This window comes from Solanum dulcamara, chromosome 8 (assembly GCF_947179165.1).
Source record: "Solanum dulcamara chromosome 8, daSolDulc1.2, whole genome shotgun sequence".
NCBI lineage: Eukaryota > Viridiplantae > Streptophyta > Magnoliopsida > Solanales > Solanaceae > Solanum > Solanum dulcamara.
In genome coordinates, this window is record NC_077244.1 from 43,657,315 (window position 1) to 43,682,424 (window position 25,110).

Below are 25,110 nucleotides of genomic sequence, written 5' to 3' on the forward strand. Positions count from 1 at the left end.
TCTCTACTGATATGGGGTATATGGGGGGAGATGTTTGTTGTGAACCGCATTTGGATCCACTAGATGATTAATTTCCTAATTCTCGGTCTAAACTGTTAGCCGACTCTCTGAATGGTAAGTTATGGAGTCAGGAATGTGGAGGCTTGCATTTGGGACCAATTTTACCTTGAAGACAACCAAGATTTAGAATGTACAAAAGAAAGTGCGACAAATTAAATGGGTACTTTGACTTCCCCAAATTTATACAAGCATGGTGATGCCCTTACGAAATGACGTCGCTCAATTCATCATAGGGTGATCGCATTTTACTTCTTAATTAAAACTCATTTTTGGTGATTTTTAGGTTTGTAATTTTTTTGTAGTTTATTTTATACAGTGGATCTTCCGGAGGATGGAAAGTTCACCACAACGCTAACTGTTGTCCCTAAAATATTTACTGCTGCCCGCTACTACAAACCTGTATCTCCAATCCTATATCATGACATAATGTAGCATCCAAGGACAGTCAGTAAAACGAGTACTGGCATGCGATCCAGAGAAGGGACAAATAATATACATATATAAAATATAGCCATAAAAGAAAGGAAAAAATCATAAGTGCAAACCCAAAAACATTTAGACATAGACCTTTCAAAAATTATTAAATCTGAGCTATATGGGTCTGGCCTCTACCCAACTGAGGACCCTAATCCATGCATGTCTCATGAATTGAGAAATAAAAGAATCTGGCAAACCAAACTATCCTATATAAAGACTAGAGGTTGTTCATTTTAACAACCTACAACGGTCAACAATATTTTAGGACAAGGACCTCTCACATTGGCAAAGGCAATTTTGGGTGATGAGTCATAAGGACTTTACTTCTTCTCGGTGGTGCTATAGAAGTCTCTTTAAACCCCATTAAAATACTTTACAAGTATCTATTTATTAAGAGTTATCCGAATTAGGCATATTTCCATTGGTATCGTCACACCAAGACTTTCAACTCATAGTAACCATGCCAAAATATATAATTAACCATTTAAAACTCTTAACCCATCCTCTGAACATCAAAGACTCATTTATGATAAAACATTCCATTTAGTATCATCATCAAAGTATTTCCATGTTACAAGATAACATATAAAATGTAATATTATTAATATTTGACTGGGAATGGGAAATTACTCTTTTTCATCATCTTAAAGCAAAGATTTTGAAAGACTCCCAAATTCCCAAATCCACTATTTATATCGAAAAAACCTTTCCAAAATCATATGAGGCAGTTCACCCATTCAAAACAAACAATCTAAGTTGCAAAATAAAAATAAGGTAATTTGAACACAATTAACAAGAGTGGAACATTTGTAATCAATTTTCGTGAAAACATCTCTCAAGACATACTAGTTTGAAGTAGGGACTGTTCAAACATATATTTTAATAAAGAACTTAGGAAAGGGACCTTGAGAGTTAATTCTAGATCTTTCTTCTTGAATCCTTGAGGGTTTTTGTCTGAAGTTCTTGAGTGTAGGAATTTAGGAGTGAATGAGCGGGTTAAATTATGAAAAACTGATTTTCTGCATGTTTAGGGCTATTTAGATAACTCCCCAAGGGGTTTTAAGAAAAAAAATCCCAGAAAAATAAATAATTGGAGCTAGAAGATGGAACTTAATTCAAGTGGACAGTGAGGTCCGTTTTGTCTCCGTGTCATAGAGACATTGCAGACTTGTGGTGTGTCTCGTGTAAATAGGCCATAAATTTTCACTCCAGAATCAAAATGACAAACGGTCGGTGACATTGGAAAGAAGACACACAGAAATTTTATTAGATAGGCTATGGGTCACCTAAATCTTTATATTTTATGAGATATGTCCATTTAAATTTGATCTAAGTAAAATATTATATGAAAACTCAATCGGTAAAGAAGTTTTCAACTTAGCTTTGAGATAGAAGTTCTTTACGACCTTAATTAATATTCAAAGCTTTTCCTAGAGTAAGGGATTATTTTCAATGCCTACAATATTACAAATCATAGGGTTTGAGATCTATATGCATTTAAAGAATGGTTGGATATGAGTTTAAAATATCTGGGTGTTACAACATCCCCTCCCTTTGAATTCTTTATCCTAGAATGAGAAGTTAAGACACGTTCAAAAAAATGTGAGGAAGGTACACTACCAAATGAACCCATTTTAAGACCTTAATTGCTAAGACAAATTCTTTTAGCACCACCAACCCAACATAGTACCCATCAAATCTATCATTTTAGAGTCCCATATAAGAATAGGCATGAGGATAAAAATATGCCGCAATATAAAGATAAGAGTGGAATTGGTACCTTTATTAATATCATATGGATGAGTGAACAAAAAGAGGTACCTACACTTCATGCCTTTTTCCTATTGCCAAGTAGCTTCCCCTATACTTTCACTGAAGCTATGTTTTTAGACCTCAACTTCCAAACTCGACAATCTAGAACTTCAATAGGGACCTAACAACCTTGTCTCATCTACATCATACCACCTAATAGGGGAATGACACCTCCTACCATATAAAGTTTTGAATGGGTCCATTTGAATACTAGAGTGGTAGATATACTTATATGCAAACTCAATTAGTGATAAGTTGTCCGCACAACCTACCAAAAATATCAATGACCCTACCCTTAAGTTTAAAAACACCTTTCAACCATGTTTCTACGATGTCTACCTCCCTTCATAAATTCCAACTTAGAAATCCCTCACACAATACATAATTATAATAGCCTGAGTATACTACATAGTGCTTCCATGTTAAAGCCTAACCCAGAGTCAAACTGTGATAGCCTAATCTATAAGGCTCCATAATCGACAACCTTTTATGAATACTACACCATCTTACCAATATAATCAAATGAACTCAAGCTCTAATAAAGGATTACTACACTCATAGTATCATGTATGTGAATCTATCAATCGAGCTATTCAACCTAACATATGTAATACCCCAGAAATTTGGAAAGTCCTAAACTAAGGAACCAAAGGATAAAATCTCAAAAAATTGCAGGAACTGGTATAAGTACTGACCATGGAAGACCATCACCGGCCATGGTGAGCAACTGTGCTGGAGATTCAGAGAATCAAACGTGCAGGGAAGGGACCACGATGAGGGACCATGGACCGTGATGAGAACCATGGACTGTAGTGCTCTCCGTGGTGACCTCTCCCATAAGGTCCTAGAAACTTACCAAGGCAAGGAACACGAACAACCACCATGGGCCATGAAGTTCTTCAAAGACCATGGTGTGTTTCTATTGTGGTCCCTCTACAGGACCTACACCACAACAATGGTTCACGGACTGTGATGCCCTCCACGGACCATGAAGGTCTCCATGGAGGAAGTTCAGAGACCCTCCCTACAAACTTCAAAAAATATTTCCCCAAGTCATTCACCATGGGATCCCACCATAGGCCGTGGTGATCACCACGGACGTAAAGTGTCCTCATGAAACTAGTCCAGCCATATTTTTAAAGGGGGAATTTTAGTCCTTTCCTGTGTTTTAACACAAACTTAGGTCGTTTTGAGGAAAAAATTCACCTATCTAAAAGACCCTAAGCCTTTCTACACTTATTCACTCTCACTCAAGTTATAAGAGTCAAACCCTAACCTCTCAAGTCTTTCTCTTCATCAAGAAATATAGGGTTTATTCCAAGGAGATCAAGTCTTCATTTCTTTCAAGGTTGTATTATGGTATGTGGGTCTCATTCATGGGTTCTTCCACCCATTGAGCCCAAGTGATTTCTAAACTTAATATTTCAATTTGAAATGATGAAATCTTATGGGTTTTTATATGATGATTCCAAATGCATGGATTATTGTCTATTTGAGGATTGTTTTTACCTATATTTGTATATATTGACACTCAATTACATGAAATTGATGATTTTATTAAAAGACTTCATATGAAGACATAAAAGGATTTCAAGGTATTTTAGTGGGTTGTTTCAAAGATATCTTAATTGATGTATTTCATTACTCTCATACATGATAGCATCCTTTTAAATGATTTGAAGGTTGAAATGAATAAAATCCACCTAGTTCTTTTATGTCCTCAATGAAGTTGAAATGAAAGATTTGACTCCAAAATGAAAGTTTATGAAAGCAAATGTTTATGATTAAAAGGATTCTTATAAAATGAAAGAATAATTTAATGATGATGAAAGGGGTTCTTAGCCAAAGAATGGATTATATGTGATAAGAGCAATTTTTACATATTTGAATCAAATGAAAGGTTTTAATAAGTTATTCTACCAAATGATGATTTGATATCTAAAGTTATATGAATGCGTATGTTATTATGATTTTTAAATGGTATTCCATGGGATTTCACCTAGCACCGAATGTAGCATGTAGATGGGGACTCTACATAAGGGGTCCTTATGTAAAGTCTCATGTTGCATTAATTGTGCACCAACATAGGAGCCCTTGTAGGCATATGCTAGTGGATCCACAAATAGCCCTTAAAGTTAAAGTTAAAGAAATGATTAAAGTTGACAGAGTTATACCCGAAAAGTAGTCTCCCCATGCCAACGTAGGGGGTTATGTTGGATTTCATGTAATAGTTCGCATGGTCTTAAATGTCAGTTACGGTCATCTTTCCATAAAATGAATATTTCAAATGCTATGTACATAATTGATTACTCGTGCATTGCACTATGTTTCATATTATACAAATGTTCTAATATTTCTTAAATTTCCATGCATGCCTACATACTTGGTGCATTAAAAGTACCAATGCATATTTTTTTCCTACATGATATCACCATGTAGGGACCGACGTTGCTCCACAGTCTCCTCCACATGGCTATTTGATTACGTTGAAGTTGACATAGTTGGGAGTTCCCATGTTTTGATAACAACATCCCCTTCCTTTTTTTGGCTTATAACACATAGACTCTTGATTACTTTTGGTACTTTTGACACTTATTATGAGGGTGAGCTAGGGACATGTCTTAGCCCCCGCCAAGTCTTTTAGTAGAGGTATGCTTGGACATAAATGTATGATATTAAAATTGACTTTTTACTCCTATTCCATGTTATTTCCCATAGTCCCATTATCCTTTTTATTTTCGCTTGTTATTGAATGTCATTACCTTTGAAAAGCTAATTGAATTCTAAGAGGCTTGGGTGAGGTACCTCTGGGTTCCTCATTCGCCGTGTCACGTCTAGGCCCTAGGATTTGGTTGTGACAACTTACTACACCCATTTTATGGTTCTCCTAATTAAAAATTAGAAACTTCAATCATTTTTGTATGGTCTACACCACATACCCTTTATATCCATTCCACATAATGACTGTTCATCTCACTCTTGCCCCTTCACCTATAACCTAAGCTCAAATTTTCACACCATAAATTTACCAATAAGAAACATCTACTCTCGTATCTATATGATTTATCCCTCTCTTTAAAACACCACTATATAACATCATAACATAACAGAGGTTACTGAGATACTAGAGTATGAGCTTCAAGACATAGGAGTAATGTTACTCAATTATGAGTCATATTTATCACACTACTTAAGAGAGGAGTAAGATATGGTATAATTTACATGAATACCTCATCTAAAAATGCATAAAAAATGGATAGATGATCGTTCTGACATACACATAACATGTCATTAGTTCTAAGGAAAATGAGTATATCAAGAATCATAAGTTCATAGCTCATGAGCACGGTAAAACAAATTTTTTGATCCATCAAATATTAGGAGGAAACTATAATTACCGTATTGGACATTTTTCTCCTTGACCGAGGAGTAAAACATGGTTCAGAATTTGTATGAAGAGCGGGCCTTTATATATAGGCACACAATGAGTGTGTAAGACATGAGCCACATGTCATCTCAAGCTTTGGCATAACATGATACTGATTGGTAACGTATTACAGAGTAATGTTGTTTAGAGTTGACTATAACATGAGACATAACCTTAAGGATCAGGTGCATCACAGTATCGTACGTGAATATTGGGAAGTTTCGAGGGGAACTTGTATCATTTGAGAACCATTATTGCTTTTGGCCAACAAGTCAGATATGACATAAGTGTGCATACATAATCTGGAATATTTCAAACATAATCATGGCTAGAATGAATAAAACATAGGTATAGTATCTTCTTAAATAAAAGTATGACAGATATGTTAGAATAAGATGGGTCACTATGGAACTCATCATAGACCCCTCTATGGAACTTAAGGTCTGCCATGGTCCAATGCTTATCATATCCCCCATAGTTCCAAGGTCACCATCCTAATTTTGTGGACCTATTGTATAAACAGATCTATAAGCACAATACTCGATGCTACGGGTAACCCTATACCCATGAATACTATATTTGGAAGGTACCAACTTCTTTCTAGTTCATCTCTTTCATAGACACTACCATTACTTATACCAAGTTAGTCATTATTCTAAAACTTAACTCTCACAGGGATACACATCCATATTATTTAATGCTTAACAATGTATTTCTCACTCTTTAGTATACTATCATTAAACTTCTAATATCCTTCCAACTCAAAGGGAAGTAGTACTATACAGAGGGCTTGTATTGTCTAGTTATAATTCCTTCAGTTCAACTCTAAATGAGAACCACATATTAACCACCTAGCCTTCTCCATATTAAGTCAAACAAGAATACTACTAGGTACACATAACATTTCTAAACTTAAAATCTCATATAACAGTATTATACCTTGGGTATAATATATTATTACAAATACAAGGCTCTTATTCATTTAATGATATCTACAGTTCACTAATTCAACACTAGTCTTCACACAAATAATGCCCATATATTAAAGATTCTCAAGAGAAACCAATTTAAACCATCCTTTACACCAAATCTAGCCTAATAGATCCATTTCCACAAAGAGTGTTCTATCATCCTCAAGATATTATCATTTTTTCCACCACAATCGGCATTTAGAGTTCAAATTTAGTGTCTAGTACAAATCATGGACTATTGATGCAACCTCCCCATGCTATAGTAGTCCATCAAAATTTTGATAATTAAATCAACCTAAATTTCTAATTTCACATAACTATGGCCAACACACATATTTTCTTTGCAACATTACTACTACACCTTAAACTTTACAATACACCTCCCTTATTAGACCCACTTGAAAATAATAGAAAACAAATTGAGGATCACGGGTCCACTAATCCCCATGATAAAATAATAAAACTTATCTTACACTCTATCTAATTATAATCTCTTAACACATTCTTCTTTTTCATATCTCCTCTATCTACCTATACATATACTTAAACCACTCTTATAGTTCTAAGAAACAAGGAGTTCCTCCCCAAAACCAACAATTGAAACTTACACTTGTAATTCTTAACCACCGTAACTTTCCATTCACCACCTACACTTGTTATTCATGAGCTCTTCCTTATTTCAAATAAACTTAAAAAAATCATAGCTAATCACCAGTTTTATATGGAATACCATAAAATATTTCTAATCTTGCTAGACCATGACCAACGCTATAAGGATGTTTCATTTCCACCACTCAATTAATGGGTACAATACTCATTCTATCTCTGCCGATCAATTTATTCTCCCATTCTTAGACTTCTAAGCTTATGACTCCACACTTCAAGCTCTGGGATCATCTAACTGCTCATGAGTCACAACAACCTAAATTATACTTTATCCTAGGTGGAAATACTAACCCAATAGTCAGATACATATATATTTCCTCAAGCTGGAATCTAGAATATATTATTATAGCATCTGGACACCTGTCTTACCTTAGCTTAACCACATGATATTTGAAAATAAAAGTATACACTTGAAACCAATAAAATTTAATGCACTAATGGACTCCTCTTAAGTTCTAGTGCAAAATTTGTACCATTTTTGATGACTAATTATGAAAAGATGGCACTTTTACAAATATGAGTTTTAAACAATTCCATCACCTCAAAAGTAAGGCATAGCAAATGAAATTAGAGTAAAGCAGGAAGTATGGATGAGATTATTACGAACGACTCGATTGTAGGATTTAGAGAATGAAAGAATGAAAACATTATCTAAATGTCTCATAGCTTCCTTGTTATAAGTGTGGTGCGCTACACACTCATAAAAAAAGACTCTACTCGACATGGTTTCATAGACACCCTAAGACACTTGAACATTAGGCTCTAATTTCAAGTGTGTCACGCTCCAAGACCCCACCATAGACATGACATGGCACTGGAAACTCCATTAGGCCCGAGAGTACCAACCTACCTGCTTAACCTAGATAATTGAAAATAAATACCAAATTAAATACCAACGAGGAAGATAAGGTCATTTCAATTAATTTTTCAAAAGAGGAAAATCAATTTGACTCTTAATAAGAAATCCAACTCCAACTAACCATAGGTATATAAAACCTCTACTAACAGAATAATTGAGTCTATATGGGACATGCCCCCCGACATACCATTAACAAATAAAGAAAAGACTGATAAAAGAAAATTCTACTTTATGGAGGATGGAAATCTCACCACAATGCTAACTATTGCCCTTGAAAGATCTATTGCTTCTCAAAACCACAGACACGTGTTTCTAATTCTACATCATAAAATGATGTAGCATCTAAAGATGGTCAGTATGACAAGTATTAGCATGATACTCGAGGGAAGGGACAAATAATATATGTGAAGATCCAACCCCATAGGCCGAACCGTGTGTGATGTGATACTATACACAAAAACCTCAATAGTTTAAAACTTTTTCACGTACATGTAGTTTCTTTCAGCCGTATCATATTATGAAAGGGCACGCGAGCCGACGAGGCTGCCATGACATAAAAATAGTTACAACATGCCATATAGGCACCATCGAAACAAACTTATAAACAACCCACATATACATATGACTACAGACCTCTAAGAATAGTAACAACAACATATGGCAGGATAGAGCCCCTGCTGTACCCTTGGACAATTAAATACATACATATTACATGACTAGTATCAAAGGTTAGGCTCCGAAATAGTGGAGCACTCCCAACATCGCTGAGTGGAAACCCTAAGCTGGAGGATCTCTAAAATGAATATCTGTACCTACGGGCATAAAATGTAGACCCCAGAGAACGGAGGGTCAGTACGATATATGTACTGAGTATATAAAGCATAACAACACATAACTAAGCTAACAATTAAAGTAGGAATGCAGAAAAAAAATATAACAGTTAACGAACTTCCCTACCTGCATCTTATGACATGAGGGCATGTATACCTTCCTTACATACCATACCTGGCCCGCTATAGGACTTGTGCTATAAGCGTGTCACTATATTTCCACATGCATGCCTACAGACTATATTCGGCCCTTTAGTGAGGGACTCAGTAAAGCTATCATTTCATTGTGTATCATGCCCGGCCCTTCATGGGACGCAGTGAATAATCATTTTATCATATATCATGCCCGACCCTTCATGGGATACGATGAATATTCATTTCATCATATATCATGCCCGACTCTTCATGAGATGCGGTGAATAATTATTTCATCATATATCATGCCCAGCCCTCCAGGGGATGCGGTGAATTAGTATTTTATCGTTTATCATGCCCGGTCCTTCATGGGATGCGGTGAATTTATCATGCCCGACCCTTTATGGGATACGATGAGTTTATCTTGCCTATCCCTTCACGGGACGCGGTGAGTGATGTATTAATGGCCTGCACGAGTAGAGTAGCGAGGAACCATATGCAATTAGCTCATTATCTGAGACTCTGTATAACAGTCGTCATGGACTATCATTTGAGAATCAAAATGATCATCATCTCACATATCCTCTAAATGCCATTAGGAGCCATATCGACGGAGTCTCAATAGTCCTAGACTTTTATTGAGGTAATACCCAATGACTTATGCAATTAGAGGCACTTATCATTATAGAGTCTTTAGGCACGAGAGCTCATACATTTAATTAGTATTCATTATATAGGGACTCGAGGGTAGTAGTTCAACTACTTCAAGAACTTTGATATTAAGAAATGAATAGGAGTTATAGTTCATGCTTCCCATGCATCCAGTTACTATTTCATGTACAGAAGGCTCGGGGGTTATAGCTCAGCTACCTTAAGCGCCTTAGCATTTAGAAGTGAAAACGAGTCAATAGGCTCTACATATATTACCTTTTATCCTATAGAAGCCTTAAAAAGGCAATAGCTCAACTATTACAGGAGTTCTACCATCACGGAGTGGATAAAAATTATGAACTGTACTCAGAGCTTTATAAATGGAATTATTTCTATTTTTCATATACAAACCATTCATAACGTAGTTATAAGACATGCTCAAAAGAAAAGAGAGACAATTTTTACATACTTATGCCAAGAACATGCTAAGAGAAAGCTTCACATACCTCTTACGAGTTACTCTTTATCTCGTTAATCTCATCATCCTCTTAACCTAAGTAATATAAAAGAAACATGAATATTAATAACCCTTGGTTTTCCATCATCTTAGGTTATATATGAGTATTCATAGAACTCAACCCCTTGCTCATCTTTCCGACTAGTTCTTTAGCTAGTTAAGGTGTTAACCAAAATCGGACAACACCTCCTCTATAATGTACCCTATCCGAATTCTCAATTATGTCCCTAATACCTACAGCCAACCAAAAACATAAACACCAGATCATATATATGTATAACATGGAAAAATTACACAATATAAACTCCAAACGACTCGCTCGAAACTACGATGCCAAAATAAGGTTTCTAGTTTCCGTTTTGCAAAACCTTTAACCATACGAAGTGGGGATTGGGTGGCTTCCACCAAAACATCCCCCACTTATTTTAGGACACATTTAGACCCCGAAACACACACGACACAACCATCAGCAACCTCCACATATACAATGCCTCATTCCGACTACAATTTACCTACAACGACTTCAATTTAGATAGTTTATTTCGCTGAGCATCTCCATGACTTTTTTATAATTAAAGTAGTATAAAAGGTACATAATTCACTCCCTAAAAACCTCATAAATTCCACATTTAAAGGAAAAATATTACCTTACCCAAAATTGGTCAAAACTAGCCAAAATTGCTCTTCAAAAACCTTTTTAGCGTGCTGAAAGTTGCGAAATGATCGTAGCTCGTTCTTACTGCCCCAAAATGGATTTTTATGTTATTAAACACCGCTATACCGCTGTAGGATACCTTAAATAATTAATTTATGGAGCAAAATCGGAACGTACCTATTTTTCTCTCCTAGCCATCCTCTTTTTCTCTCTAGATTTAGGGTTCTTATTTCATGTTGCTGCTGATATTTTTGGCTAAGGACTGAAGTTAATAGTCATTTATCATGTATTTATGGGCTCCCTTGAATGTGGCACGTGTCATCCCCTTAGTGTGACATGTGTCCAGCCGTGATTGGACCACCGCATCTATGCAGCCTCTTAGGGGCTGCCACATGGAAGTGGGGACCACCTCCCCCAAGCAGGTGGGTCACCTACTTGCTTGAGGTGCTTCCACGTGTCACTCCACCATTGGCTGCCACATGTCCTCTTTTCCTCTTCCTCATTGGTTCGTAATCTTGTCCTATTTTAAGAGCCTATGTAATCCATACTACGTAAGCTTGGTACTTACTCAAATAGCTTAGGTATGTAAGACTTCTAAATTAATAGCTTACATTGGTAAGTTGAGTCCTACGACTCCTTACTTGGCCTCCAACTCCTTCCAACGTCTCTTGACCCTATTTCCAACTTTCCCTACTATGGGGTATCACATTCTCCCTTCCTTGGAGTCGTTTGATAGTGTGGTAGATTATCCGACTTATTTGATAGCTTCTATGAACTTAAGGGACATTCTGAGCTCAAAAGTGTAGGGTGTAACATCCTTTCCCCCTTTAGAAGATTCATCCTCGAATGTTAATTAATCTTTTGAGATCTTACTAGGACTTTGGGAATTCTCTATACCAGTTGTTATCCATAGGTTTCTTACTAATAATTCTCCGCACTATCTCAGGTATCATGGCTTCTATCCGTTCATTGCTGGCTTTTAGATCTTGTTGACTCGTGCCAGTATAGGATCTCACTTGAAGCCACTTCCCCCCTTTTAGGGTATACCCATGTCACTATCTATTTGTGTTCCACTTTACACCCTTATTTCAAATGTTCAAATGCGTATGATTCTTTTCCAACACATTTGGTATACTGCACTATATCTTTATATTCCAGTCACATGGACCACGTCATTCCGTTTAGTTATTTTCTTACTAAGCTTTCCTTATTCTCGTAACAATCTTTGTTATGTTCACATGGTACCCTGTGTGCATTCAATCCCATTGTATAACACCGCTTGACCTTCTTCATGATTCTTACTATGGGCTACTTACCCTTTTTAGTTAGTCTTATCCTTAATGTCTCACAAGCTATCTTATTACTACTTTATATCTGTCATAATTGTTTTCTCCCTTGCACTCTTGTCGTAATCATACTGTTACTTCTTTCAACTATAACTCATTATAATTTATCCCTATATATCAATTCAGGCGATGCCTTAATATATCGTTTTACCTAGATCTATCAGTCTTCTCTAAATCATCTTCATTGGATCAGAAGTCTTTTCCAACTTCATTTTACCATACCAGTATCGACCTCCTAGTGTCTATTACCACCAATTTTGTAATTAACTCATTTATCGGGGTCAGCTATACTCATAGTTTAATCAAACCTTATTATTGTTGTGGGCACGACTTTCCAAGACATACTATAGCCCTATATCTCATTATCTTCTTATTTTTGGGAAAATTTGGGCAGAGTATCCTCTGTATTTCTTACTATCTCAACACCTGCACACAGAAAATGCCACCAATGCCTCATAGGGCTAACATATACATTCACATCATATCATATCATATCGTAGACACACAGGGCTCCCAATATCAATACACATATATTTCAGAAGAAAATTGATAATATACCTGTAACCACATTTGGTGATGCCTCCTAATCCCATCTGTTGCTTAAGGCATAGATGCGATTTGAAGGACCGCTAGAACTAGAAGTTCTACCACGGCCTCTACCATGGCCTGCTGGTGTCTGAATACTCTGTCCTGTAGGGCGCATAGCCACGGACGAAGATAAACCAGCAACTAGCCCAATAGGCTGAACTGTACTTTCTAAGCTGCCCCTGTATAGACAATCCCTCATAACGTGGCCCTGACGGCTGCAAGTAAAACAAGCATTTGTCCCAAAATGACATTTCCCAGAATGAGCCTTATCACAATGAGGACAATGAGGCAAGGGTGGCCTTGACTGACGTGAACCCCTGTTCATCTATGAGTCTGAAGCCCTAGAGCTCTGACCAGTTCTTGAATATCATATGCTATAAAACCTCCTACCTATGACCTATAAGGGTGCACTCTGGGCTGACTGGGAAGGGTATCTACCATACTGTTGAGGCTGCCCACCTCGACAGTCACCATAATAACCAACTGATTTAGTCCTCTTATGTTGACCTCTGTTAAAATCTCTCTCGGGCTGATGTCCCCTGTGTCGATCCTCCACTCCTTGTGCATATGCTTGTACCTGAGCAATATCTATGCCTGGATGAAAATCCATGGCCATACAACTATCAACCAAGTGACAATCTAGCCCCATCACATACCGATGCACCCTATCAGCCATATCGACCATAATAGTAGGCGCATGTCTCGCCAATGAGTCAAACTTGAGGCTATAGTCTTTAACGCTCATACCATTCTACCTCAACTATAGGAATTTATCAACTCTGGCTCATTTAATTTCCGGATGTAGAAAATGGCCAAGGAAAGCTTCCACAAACTCATCCCAGACTACTAGAGGAGCAACCTTTCCCCTTGATAATTCCAAGGACTCATACCAGTAAATGTCTACATCATGCAGTTGATATGAAGCCAACTCAACAGATTCAACCTCAGAAGCCTTGAGTACTCTTAATATGCACTGCATCTATCGAATAAACTCTTATGGGTCATCTTCAGGCCTCGACCCATAAAACTTTGGAGGGTATAAGTCAAAAAGTCACGAACCCTCAAACAAGTGTGTCTATCAACATCATCCACTCCTAACCCATGCCTTCAAGCCTGCCCTGCTATTATTCTAGTTAGAAACTGCATGGCATCTCTCATAGCCCTATCTTCTAGACTGGGCTGTAGGGATAGAGGCTCAAGTACTAGAGCTTCAAGACCTGTAGTTGTTGCTGTTCTAGGCTACTCCAAAGGTGGTGGCGTAGTAGAGCTTGCTGATTGCCGCATAATCCCTGGCATATACTGGGCATGAGCCCTAGTAACTCTCGGGGTCTAACTAGTTTCCCCTGCTACTGACTTGCCCTTCTAGGTAGTTGTCGCTTTTCTTGGAGGCATCACTATAACCATGAGGATATGTTAGTGAGAGACCATCCTAATAACATAGCTCTATCGCATGATGTAAGATACGGAAGAACGACAACACCCTAAATATCCTATAGCCTCCTGTTTATAAATGTGGTACACCATACACTGATAAACAAGACTCTACTAGATACGGTCTGTAGACACTCCAAGGACGAACCACTCTGATATTACTTTTGTCATGACCCAACCCCATTGGCCACGACTGGGGTTCGACCTGGACCCTCTTATGCATATCTATCATCTACACTTAAGTTGAACTATGTGTGATGTGACACTATATACAAAAACCTCAATAGTTTAAAACTTTTTCATGTACATGTAGCCTCTTTCATCTGTATCATATCATGAAAGGGCACGCGAGCAGACGAGGCTTCCATGACATAAAAATAGTTACAACATGCCGTATAGGCACAGTCGAAACAAACTTATAAACAATCCACATATACATATGTCTACAGACCTCTAAGAATAGTAACAATAATATATGGTGGGACAGGGCCCCCTCTGTACCCCTGGACAATTAAATAAATACATATTACATGACTAGTATCAAAGGTTGGTATCCAGAATAGTGGAGCGCTCCCAACATCACTGAGTGGAAATGCTAAGCTGACGGATCTCCAAAATGAACATCTGTACCTGCGGGCATGAAACACAGCCCCTCAGAGAACAGGGGGTCAGTACGATATATGTATTGAGTATATAAAGCATAACAACACATAACTGAGCTAACAACTAAAATAGGGATGCAGGAAACAAATATAATAGTTAACGAACTTCTCTACCTGCATCTTATGACATGAGGGCATGTATACCTTCCTTACATACCATACGTGGCCCGCTATGGAACTTGGTGCTACAAGTGTGTCACTATATTTCCACATGCATGCCTACAGACTGTATCCAGCCCTTCAGTGAGGGATTCAATGAAGCTGTCATTTCTTTGTGTATCATGCCCGGTCCTTTATAGGATGCGGTTAATAATCATTTCATCATATATCATGCTTGACCCTTATGGGACGCGGTGAATAATCATTTCATCATATATCATCCCCGACTCTTCATGGGATACGGTAAATAATCATTTCATCATATATCATGCCTGGCCCTTCAGGGGATACGGTGAATCAGCATTTTATCATTTATCATGCTTGGCCCTTAATGGGACGTGGTGAATTTATCATGCCTGATCCTTCATGGGACACGGTGAGTTTATCCTGCTCGGCTCTTTATGGGATGTGGTGAGTGATGTATTAATGGCCTACATGAGTAGAGTAGCGAGGAACCATATGCAATTAGCTCATCATTTGAGACTCGGTATAACAATCATTATTGACTATCATTTGAGGAATAAAATGATCATCATCTCACATATTCTCTAAATGCCATTAGGGGCCATAACGACGGAGTCTCAAGAGTCCTAGACTTTTATTGAGGTAATACCCAACAACTTATGCAATCATAGGCACTTGACATTATAGAGTCCTTAGGAACGGGAGCTCATACATTTAATTAGTATTCATCATATAGGGACTCGAGGGTAGTAGTTCAACTACTTCAAGAACTTTGATATTAAGAAATGAATTGGAGTTATAGTTCATGCTTTCCATGCATCCAGTTACTATTTCATGTACAGAAGGCTCGAGGGTGATAGCTCATCTACCTTAAGCGCCTTAGAATTTAGAAGTGAACACGAGTCAATAGGCTCTACATATATTACCTTTTATCCTATAGAAGCCTTAAAAAGGCAATAGCTCAACTATTACAGGAGTTCTACCACGAAGTGGATAAGAATTATGAACTTTCCTCCGAGCTTTATGAATTGAATTATTCCCATGTTTCATATACAAACCATTCATAACGTATTTCTAAGACATGCCCAGAAGAAAAGAGAGACAGGCTTTACATACTTATGCCAAGAACATGCCAAGAGAAAGCTTTACATACCTCTTACGGGTTACTTTTTATCTCATTCGTCTCGTCGTTCTCTGAACCTAAGTAATATAAAAGCAATACGAATATTAATAACCCTTGTCTTTCCAGCATCTTAGGTTACATATGAGTATTCATAGAACTCAACCCCTCTCTCGTCTTCCCGACTAGTTCTTTAGATAGTTAAGGCGTTAACGAAAATCGGGTAGTACCTCCTCTATAATATGGCCTATCTGAATTCCCAATTACGTACCTAATACCTACATCCAAAAAAAACATAACCACCAGCTCATATATATGCATAACATGGCAACATTACACAATATAAACTCCAAATGACTCGCTCGAAACTATGATGCCAAAATAAGGTTTCTAGTTTCCGTTTTGCAAAACCTTTAACCATACAAAGTGGGGGTCATGTGGATGCCACCAGAAGTTCCCCCACCTATTTTAGGACACATTTAGACTCTGAAACACAGACCATACAACCATCAGCAACCTCCACACATACAACGCCTCATTCCGACTATAATTTACCTACGACGACTTCAATTTAAATAGTTTCTTTCTCTGAGCATCTCCATGATTTTTTTATACTTCCAGCAGTATACAAGGTACATGATAAACTAAATAAAAACCTCATAAAGTACAAATTTAAAGGAGAAATCTTACCTAACCCGAAATTGGCCAAAACTAGCCAAAATTGCACTTCAGAAACCTCTTTAGCGTGCTAAAAGTTGCGGAATGTTCGTAGATCTTTCTTACTTCCCCAAAATGGATTTTTATGTTATCAAACACCGATATAACACCGTAGGATACTTTAAATAATTAATTTATGGAGTAACATTGGAACGTACCTATTTTTCTCTCCTAGACGTCCTCTTTTTCCCTCTAGATTTAGGGTTCTTATTTCATGTTGCTGCTGATTGTTTTGGCTAAGGACTGAAGTTAATAGTCATTTATCATGTATATATGGGATTCCTTGAATGTGGCACTTGTCATCCCCTTAGGGTGACACATGTCCAGTCGTGATTGGACCACCGCATCTATGCAGCCTTTTAGGGGCTCCCACGTGGCAGTGGGGCCCACCTCCCCCAAGCAGGTGGGTCACCTACTTGACCCCAAGTAGGTGGGTCACCTTCTTTCTTGAGGGTATACCATATGTTACTCCTCCATTGGCTGTCACATGTCCTCTTTTCCTCTTCCTTGTGGGTTCGTAATATCGTCTTATTTGAAGAGCCTATGTAATCCATACTACGTAATCTTGGTACGTACTCAAATAGATTAGGGATGTAAGACTTTTAAATTAATAGCTTACGTAGGTAAGTTGAGTCCTACGACTCCTTACTTGGACTCCAACTCCTTCCGACTTCTCTTGACCCTATTTCTAACTTTCCCTACTATGGTTTATCGCATTCTCCCTTACTTGGAGTCTTTTGATAGTGTGGTAGATTATCCGACTCACTTGATAACTTCTAAGAACTTAAGGAACATTCCGAGCTCAAAAGTGTGGGGTATAACAATATATACATATAATATAACTATAAAAGAAAGGCAAAAATTATAAGTGCAAACCTAAAAGCAGTTAGACATAGACCTTTTGAAATTTAATATTCCTACGTAAGGTAGTGTTCATCAACTTATGCGACCCACTTGATATATGGGTCTGGCCTCTGCCCGACCAAGGGCCCCAATCCATGTATGCCACATGAAATGAGAAATATAAGAATATGACGAACCAAACTCTCCTAAATAAAGATTGTAGAGGTTGCTCCGATTAACAACCTACATTGGTCACCCATATTTCAAGACAAGGACCTCCCACATCGGTAAATGTGGTTTTGGGTGATGAGTCATAAGGACTTTACACCTTATTGGTAATGCTACCAAACTCCTTTAATCCCCATTAAAATATTTATAAGTTTTTATTTATTAAGAGTTATCCAAATTAGACATATTTCCATTGGTATCGCCATAAAAGACTTGCAAGACATAGTACCCATGCCAATATTTATAATTAACCAATTAAAACACTTAATCCGTTCTTTAAAAATCGAAGACTCATTTATGATAACATATTCTTTTCTATACCATCATCCAAGTCTTTCAAAGTTATAAGACAACAAGTAAAATCCAATATCGTTAACATTTAATCGGGATACGAAACTACAATTTTTCATCAACTTAAAGCTTATCTTTTGAAACACTCACAAATTCCTAAATCCGTTATTTATACCAAAAACCCTTTTTAAAATCATATGAGGCAATTCACCCATTCAAAACCATCAATTCTAGTTTTGAAATTAAAATAAGGTAATTTGAATACAATTTACAATAGAGGAACATTTGTAATCAATTTTCATGAAAGTATCTCTCAACCCTAACCTCAAGTGGTAATTTATAAAAATATGAATAATAAAATAAGAACCTTATATGAGTAGTTTTAAATAGAAAATTTTCAAACATATCTTTTGACGAAGAACTTAGGAAAGGGACCTTGAGAGTTAACCCTAGATCTTGCTTCTAGAAGCCTTGAGGGTTTTTGTTTGAAGTCCTTGAGCATAGAAACTTAGGAGTGAGTGAGTGGGTTATAATTAAGAAAAAAAATGTTTTTCTACCTGTTTAGTGCTATTTAGATAAGTCCCCAAAGGGTTTTAAGATAAAATTACCCATAGAAAAATAAATAATTAGAGTTGGAAGACGAAGCTTAATTTGAACGGACAGTGAGGTCCATTTTGTGTCCGTGTCTTGGAGCCATCGTGGACTTGTGGAGTATCTCAGATAAATTATTCATAAGTTTTTACTCTGGAATCCAAATAAAAAATGGAGGATGGTGTTATAAAGATGAGTTATAGTCCTTTAATTTGTTGGTTTATGGGTCACCTATCTCTTCTTATTCTAATAGATATGGCCATTTCAAGTTGACCTAAGTAAAATATTATACAATAACTCAATCATTAAGGAATCTTTCAACTTAACTTTGAGCTAGACTTCTTTATGACCTTAATGTTTTTAAGACCCTTGTGGGTCAAGGTCTAAGCAATACCCCCAGATCTTATCTTAAATAAATAAAAAAAAGTACAACGAGGGGGGGGCATAAACCTTAACTCCACTACTATGGTGGTTCAAAGTCAACTATCATATTAAAGATGTCAACTCTTCCCTGATACTAAAAAGGAACCCTAAAATTACTAAGCACCTAAGAAGAGAGGACTCTCTCAAATACATAGTATCTAGGAATGTATAAACAAGGAAGACTCTCCCCTTATAAAGTAATAAAAGAAACTCTAAACTATGACCTATTCAAGAAAGTTATTGCTTTAACACTTTAAGAAATATCTAATTTAAAATGGTAAAGAGAAGCCAAAAATATAAGGTATAGAGGAGTCTATACCAGTAAACATAATTAACAGAACTTCAAGGTGGTTGACTAATCCTCTTTGGTTTTTTCGTTCAGAAATTAGCCAAACTAAGCTTGTCGATGATAAAATATCTTTTAGATTCCTTGGGTAATTATTGATGTATGTAGTAATACTGTGGGATATCAACTTGATGACTCTATTTTGAAAGAGCATCAGTAGTAAAATTTGCTTCCCTGTATATGTGTACACAATTGAAAAAATTTAGTTGATTAGTAAGTTTGATAAGAGTTGAAATATTGTTGCTAATCTGCCAGGGTGGTTTGATATTGTGGTTAATCCATTTCATAAGAAACTCTTAGTCAATCTCCAATATGATCCTATGTAACCATGTTGAATGCACTAATGAACTCCAAACATAGCAGCTTGAATCTCATCTAGGTTATTTGTTCCAATTCCAAGTGGTGTAGCATAAACATATATCATGTCCACATTAGAATCCCTCAAAATACCACCACCATCATTTCTACCAAGATTTTCTAGTGCACTCCCGTCAGTGTTGAGATTGTAGATGTGGTGTGCAGTTTGTTCAACATGAATTTGGTCACTTTCATTTCATACTTACAATAATCAATCCTAAGGACCAGTTCCCTCCAATTGTACGGCCAATTAATGTACGGAAAAATAGTGTTGAGGAGAAGAGAGATGTCTTTGATAATATGAAAAGTAACTCTTGAGGTGTTGGACTATTATCCGCCATATTTAACATTACATCTATTCTTCCAAAGGTTATAGCATATAATTATACGAGTAGAATGGATGAGCAATTTTATAGACTTTATTTTTATAATCCACGCCCCACCATTTCAAACGTAAATTTGCCAAGGGAATAGAATCGTGAATATGGCCTAAACTGCTGAAATTGTTTTTCCAGATATAGTTAGCAAAATTCCCCTCTGCAAAAATATGTTCAGTAGAGTCTAAATCAGGTCTAATACAACAAGAACATTCAACTGGATGCACACCAAATGAGAAAACCATCTCATTAATAGGTAGCTTACCTCTAAGAGCTCTCCACAACAAAAAGGAAATCTTAAAGGAGATGTATTTATGCCATGTTCATGTGTTTATTTTACTCTTTGTTTTCTTTTATCTGATTAACTCCCAAGAAGAGGAACAAGTAAATTTTCCATTCTCATTTGCTTTCCAAATAGCCTCATCTTCAACCCCTTCTTGATATTGGAATTGAGTGTTCAGAATATGAGGGACCAGAAGAAGGGTGCAAAAGATCTTACCATCCTTTCAACCCATTGTCCATTATCAGTAAATTATTCCACCTTGTTGTTGCATGGTGTAGCTTGCTGATTGATATAGTTTACCAAAGGTCCATATCCGAACCAGTTATCCCACAAGAATTAACACTTACTATGCTTTTCAGCGTTACGCTTGTTGTTCATCAAATGCTTCAAGACAAGAGACTGACCAATGTTCCATTTCTTGGACACTGGGTTCACTCTTTGGCAGTACCTAGATCTAAGTAATTGACCTCATAAGATTTTCTTGGATCTAAAGGTCCATCACTGCTTATATTAGAGAGTTAAGCAAGTATCAACAAGTTGCCTCACCCCAATGGCACCTTCCTTAAAAGGAAAACGTTTCCCAAGAAGCGCAATGATATTTTTTTATTTTCCTTCTCCCATTCCTAGAAGAAGTCTGATGTTAATCTCTTAATGTACTTCAATGTTGTCTTGGGAGGAGAAGTAGCTAAGAGGATGTGAATAGGTAAAGACTGTAACATATATTTAATAAGAATAACCCTGCCACCATAGCTGAGAATTTTAGACTGCCACCCATTGATTTTTTCACAACTTTTCCCATCGACCTTAATTCATATTCAAAGCTGTTCCTACCATAAAGTATTATTTTCAATACCTATGCAACATTAGAAATCATCAAGTTTGAGATCTATACGTATTTAAAGAACAGTTGGATCATAGATTGAAATATGAAGGTGTTACATTCCTTCAAAATTCTTCTTTTATGCTTGATCTTGAGAATAAAAAACTGATTTATGGAGTTTTAGTATGGAAGAACTTGGTAAAACCTTGGATAAAAGACTTTATCTAAATTCTTGAATTATTTGACATGAAATATTTAGGGTTCTTGATGGAGAAGAGGAACTGTAGGTGAGTTTTGAGAGAATCTCTAGAGACTTGGATGTTTAGACTGATTATTATGAGAGGTAAACTAGTTAGTTGAATGATATACTTCTTTAAAACAACCAAAAACAACTTAGAATAGGGCTAAAAAGCTTTGAAAAGAATCAAAATAATCATGGAATGAGTGTAAGAAAGTTTTTGAAAAATTTCACAGCAATCCTTTCACGAAAGGTTGTTCTATCCATGAAGACTTTTACCCACGGTATAGGTGTCCATGAGAGTTTGACTATCCGACATGTTTCCACTGAAATGAGCTTAACCTTTTACTCCAAACTCCAAATGAGGCAAACTTCATGGCATTGGAAAGAAGACTCATAGATTTTTAATGTGATTGGTTATAATTCACCAAGATATTTATATTCTATGAGGTATTATCAATTGAAGTTAAGTAAAATTTTATATCAAAACTCAATGGGTAACAGAGCTTTCAACTCAAATTTGTGCTAGAGGATTCTAGTGATCTTAATTCATCTCCAAAACTATTCCCACACTAAAAAAATGACCTTAACACATATGCGCAATTAAGAATCACTCGGTATGACCATATACACATATGAAGAATAATTTGGGTCTTAGCTAAGAATTTCTTTTTGGCGTGTTATAATTTATTCCTATTACTCAACTCTACACTTCACTTCTTTTCTAGCAAGCTAAAGTCTAAGTGGTTAGTCCCATTCTTATTGGTGCATATGTTTCCATTTGGGGTGACTGATCTTGAGAAGAAAGATGGACAATAGTTCAAGGTGAATGGTGAAAGAGTAAAGCTATACATAGGTAAAACTAAAGTAATAAAGGTGTTGGAACTGATGTATCTTGATGAGGTTGGTCTTGATGAGGTCTAAGTAGTCAGGTATAAATATCATGCTGCTACGTTAGATCAAGCACTTCTTGGGAGGCAATCCATGGGGGATCTTATTAGGACCCAATTTCTCAGGTCATGATGGCGCCTACTATAACCCCTATAGGCAAGTCGACCTATATTGCGGAATTATAAGTAATGGGATGTCATGGTAAAAGACCAACAATTCTATCTTAAATCAACAATGAAATAATAGAAGCATACATGAATGGGCAAAAGCAACTAAATATATATAAATAAAAGAAATCCCTCCCAGAATGTTGAAGTCACAAATATAGAGCTGCTAAATAAAAAAGTACAAGTCCCAAAAGTGGACCACGGAAACAAAGTTGTCTCAAAAAGTAAAAGACAGACAAAATGTATATACAGAAGGATATGGGTAAATCCAGGATGCTATGTGCTCCTCCTCGCCTCTGATCACGACCACAACTGGCTTGAATCAATGCCGGTAGCTAGTACTTAGACATACACCACGAAAATAGATATAGAGTATAGTATGAGTACCAAAACAACAAGTACCCAGTAGGCATCATAGGCCGACTGATCAAGATAATCAAAAGTAAACTGAAATGCGAGTAAGTAATCACAACCAAAGACAGAACCAGAAATAAAGGCATGTATGTACACGAGCGTACTAGCAAACAGAGAGAAATGATCTAACTAACTCCATCGGGCTCCAATAAACCTGATGGGTACACTCGTGTACAAATAAAGAGTAACCACATGTATAGACTCCTATAATCCCGACAGATGCAAGAATAGCTGAAAGAAAGTAAATAGAACCAAAAGGAATTTAATAGTAACACCATTTTCCAGACATAAATCGAACTATTTCCAAACTCTATCACCTCAACCCATAATTGAGAGTAGATGAAGACTTAATCGAAGATTCATCAGGAAATCAGAAATTTAACCACGTGCAAGCTAGACCATAGACTACAACTAAGTAATTGTAGCTAATGAGTCGACATGAGTAGGCTAAACCATGGACTTTAATCAGGTATCTGTATCCAAAGGTCGAGCATGGGTAAGCTAGACCGCATAATTTAACAAGGTAACTATAGCTAGGATGCCTGAATATGAGTAAGCTGGACCACGGACTATGACCGGGTATCTTTAGCTAAGGAACCGATCATAAGTAGCTAGACCATGGACTTTAACCGAGAAAATATAGCTAAATAGCTGAACACCCGTAAGCTAGACTGTGGACTTCCACCTGGAACTGTAGCTAAGGTATCAAGTCAAATTAGTATCATCGACCAACCATGCGCCACGGGAAATGCCTCCAAACTAAGTACCATAATTTTGTCATTCTAGCCCGAATGAATTATACACCAAATCACTAAGGAAACTTTCAAAAATCAAGAATCGAACAATACAGGGTCAGTAGGAGAACAAGGCATTATGGAGGGTAGGTCACAAGCTAAGTTACTACCTAGATAAGGCTCAGACTATCAGACCTAAGTCTGCTATATCAGTCTACAAAGAGCTAACCATTTGAAAAGATGTTGGAGAAAGCTCGAAGGCCCAATGGCACCAAAACTACGCATGTCCAAGGAAGCACTATTCTAAGCCTAGACTAAGGCCAAACATGCTTCTAAACACACAACCACAGGGATAACGATCATCGTAGGATAGAAAAAACCAACAATATATGAGTCATGCTAATACAGTGCAACAACTACCCGAAATAAGGCCTGGGACATAGATTCTAGGAACTTAGCATGCTGGACACCCAAACCCCTCCAAAATCATACAAACTAATGTACAATTCCCTAAACATGCTCATTCTTATGAGGGGAAAACTGTAGCCTACCTGAAAGCCGACCACAAGTGCTCCAACTCACAAAACCAAAGGTTTTCCCTTTCAAGCGGCCTCTGAATGTTGCCATGCTATCAACAATAAAATCACAACGTTAATACGATCATTATAACACTAAAATTATCAAATTTGGAGACGGACCAATTTAGGAGTCAAAAATTGGGAATTATGGGACCTGCTCCATAACTCATGGAATTGACTCCAAAAATAGGTTCCAACTAATACCCCAGCTCATGTTCCAAGGAGGAACACAATTCATACCACAAACAGGCCCAAACCTAATCATGCATTCAAGATCAACTACAAGTACAAGAACACTAGAAATACACGAAAAGGGGGAACATTACCTCAAATGAAGCCTAAACTCCTAACAATGGACAAACCACTGGATTCCCCTTGAAAATCTACGCAAGATAGACTTTTGAATCACCCAAATCACCCAAGAATTGAAGAAGAATATCAAGTTTGAAATGTGATTCAAAATTTGAAAAACAACCCTTAAG

General features: G+C 36.9%; 1 protein-coding gene across 1 annotated transcript; it reads right to left on the minus strand.

Annotated features, from left to right (window-relative positions):
• Positions 1 to 3,010: 3,010 nt before the first annotated feature.
• Positions 3,011 to 13,670, minus strand: LOC129899906 (uncharacterized). Its single transcript, XM_055974903.1, has 3 exons — positions 13,417 to 13,670; positions 13,067 to 13,311; positions 3,011 to 3,081 (listed from the first exon to the last, which is right to left on the minus strand). Exons 1-3 carry the CDS (start codon positions 13,668 to 13,670, stop codon positions 3,011 to 3,013), a joined length of 570 nt encoding a protein of 189 aa, XP_055830878.1.
• Between the last annotated feature and the right edge of the window lie 11,440 nt (positions 13,671 to 25,110).

Bases quoted from the DNA above. Each gene is read 5' to 3' on its own strand.
- LOC129899906 (XM_055974903.1), bottom strand. From the start codon at position 13,670: ATGGCTGATAGGGTGCATCGGTATGTGATGGGGCTAGATTGTCACTTG. The intron at 13,312-13,416 runs GTCAGCCCAGAG...ATAGATGAACAG, and splicing joins TATGGTAGATACCCTTCCCA to GGGTTCACGTCAGTCAAGGC. The intron at 3,082-13,066 runs GTAGAGGCCGTG...CTGAATCTCCAG, and splicing joins TCAGACACCAGCAGGCCATG to CACAGTTGCTCACCATGGCC.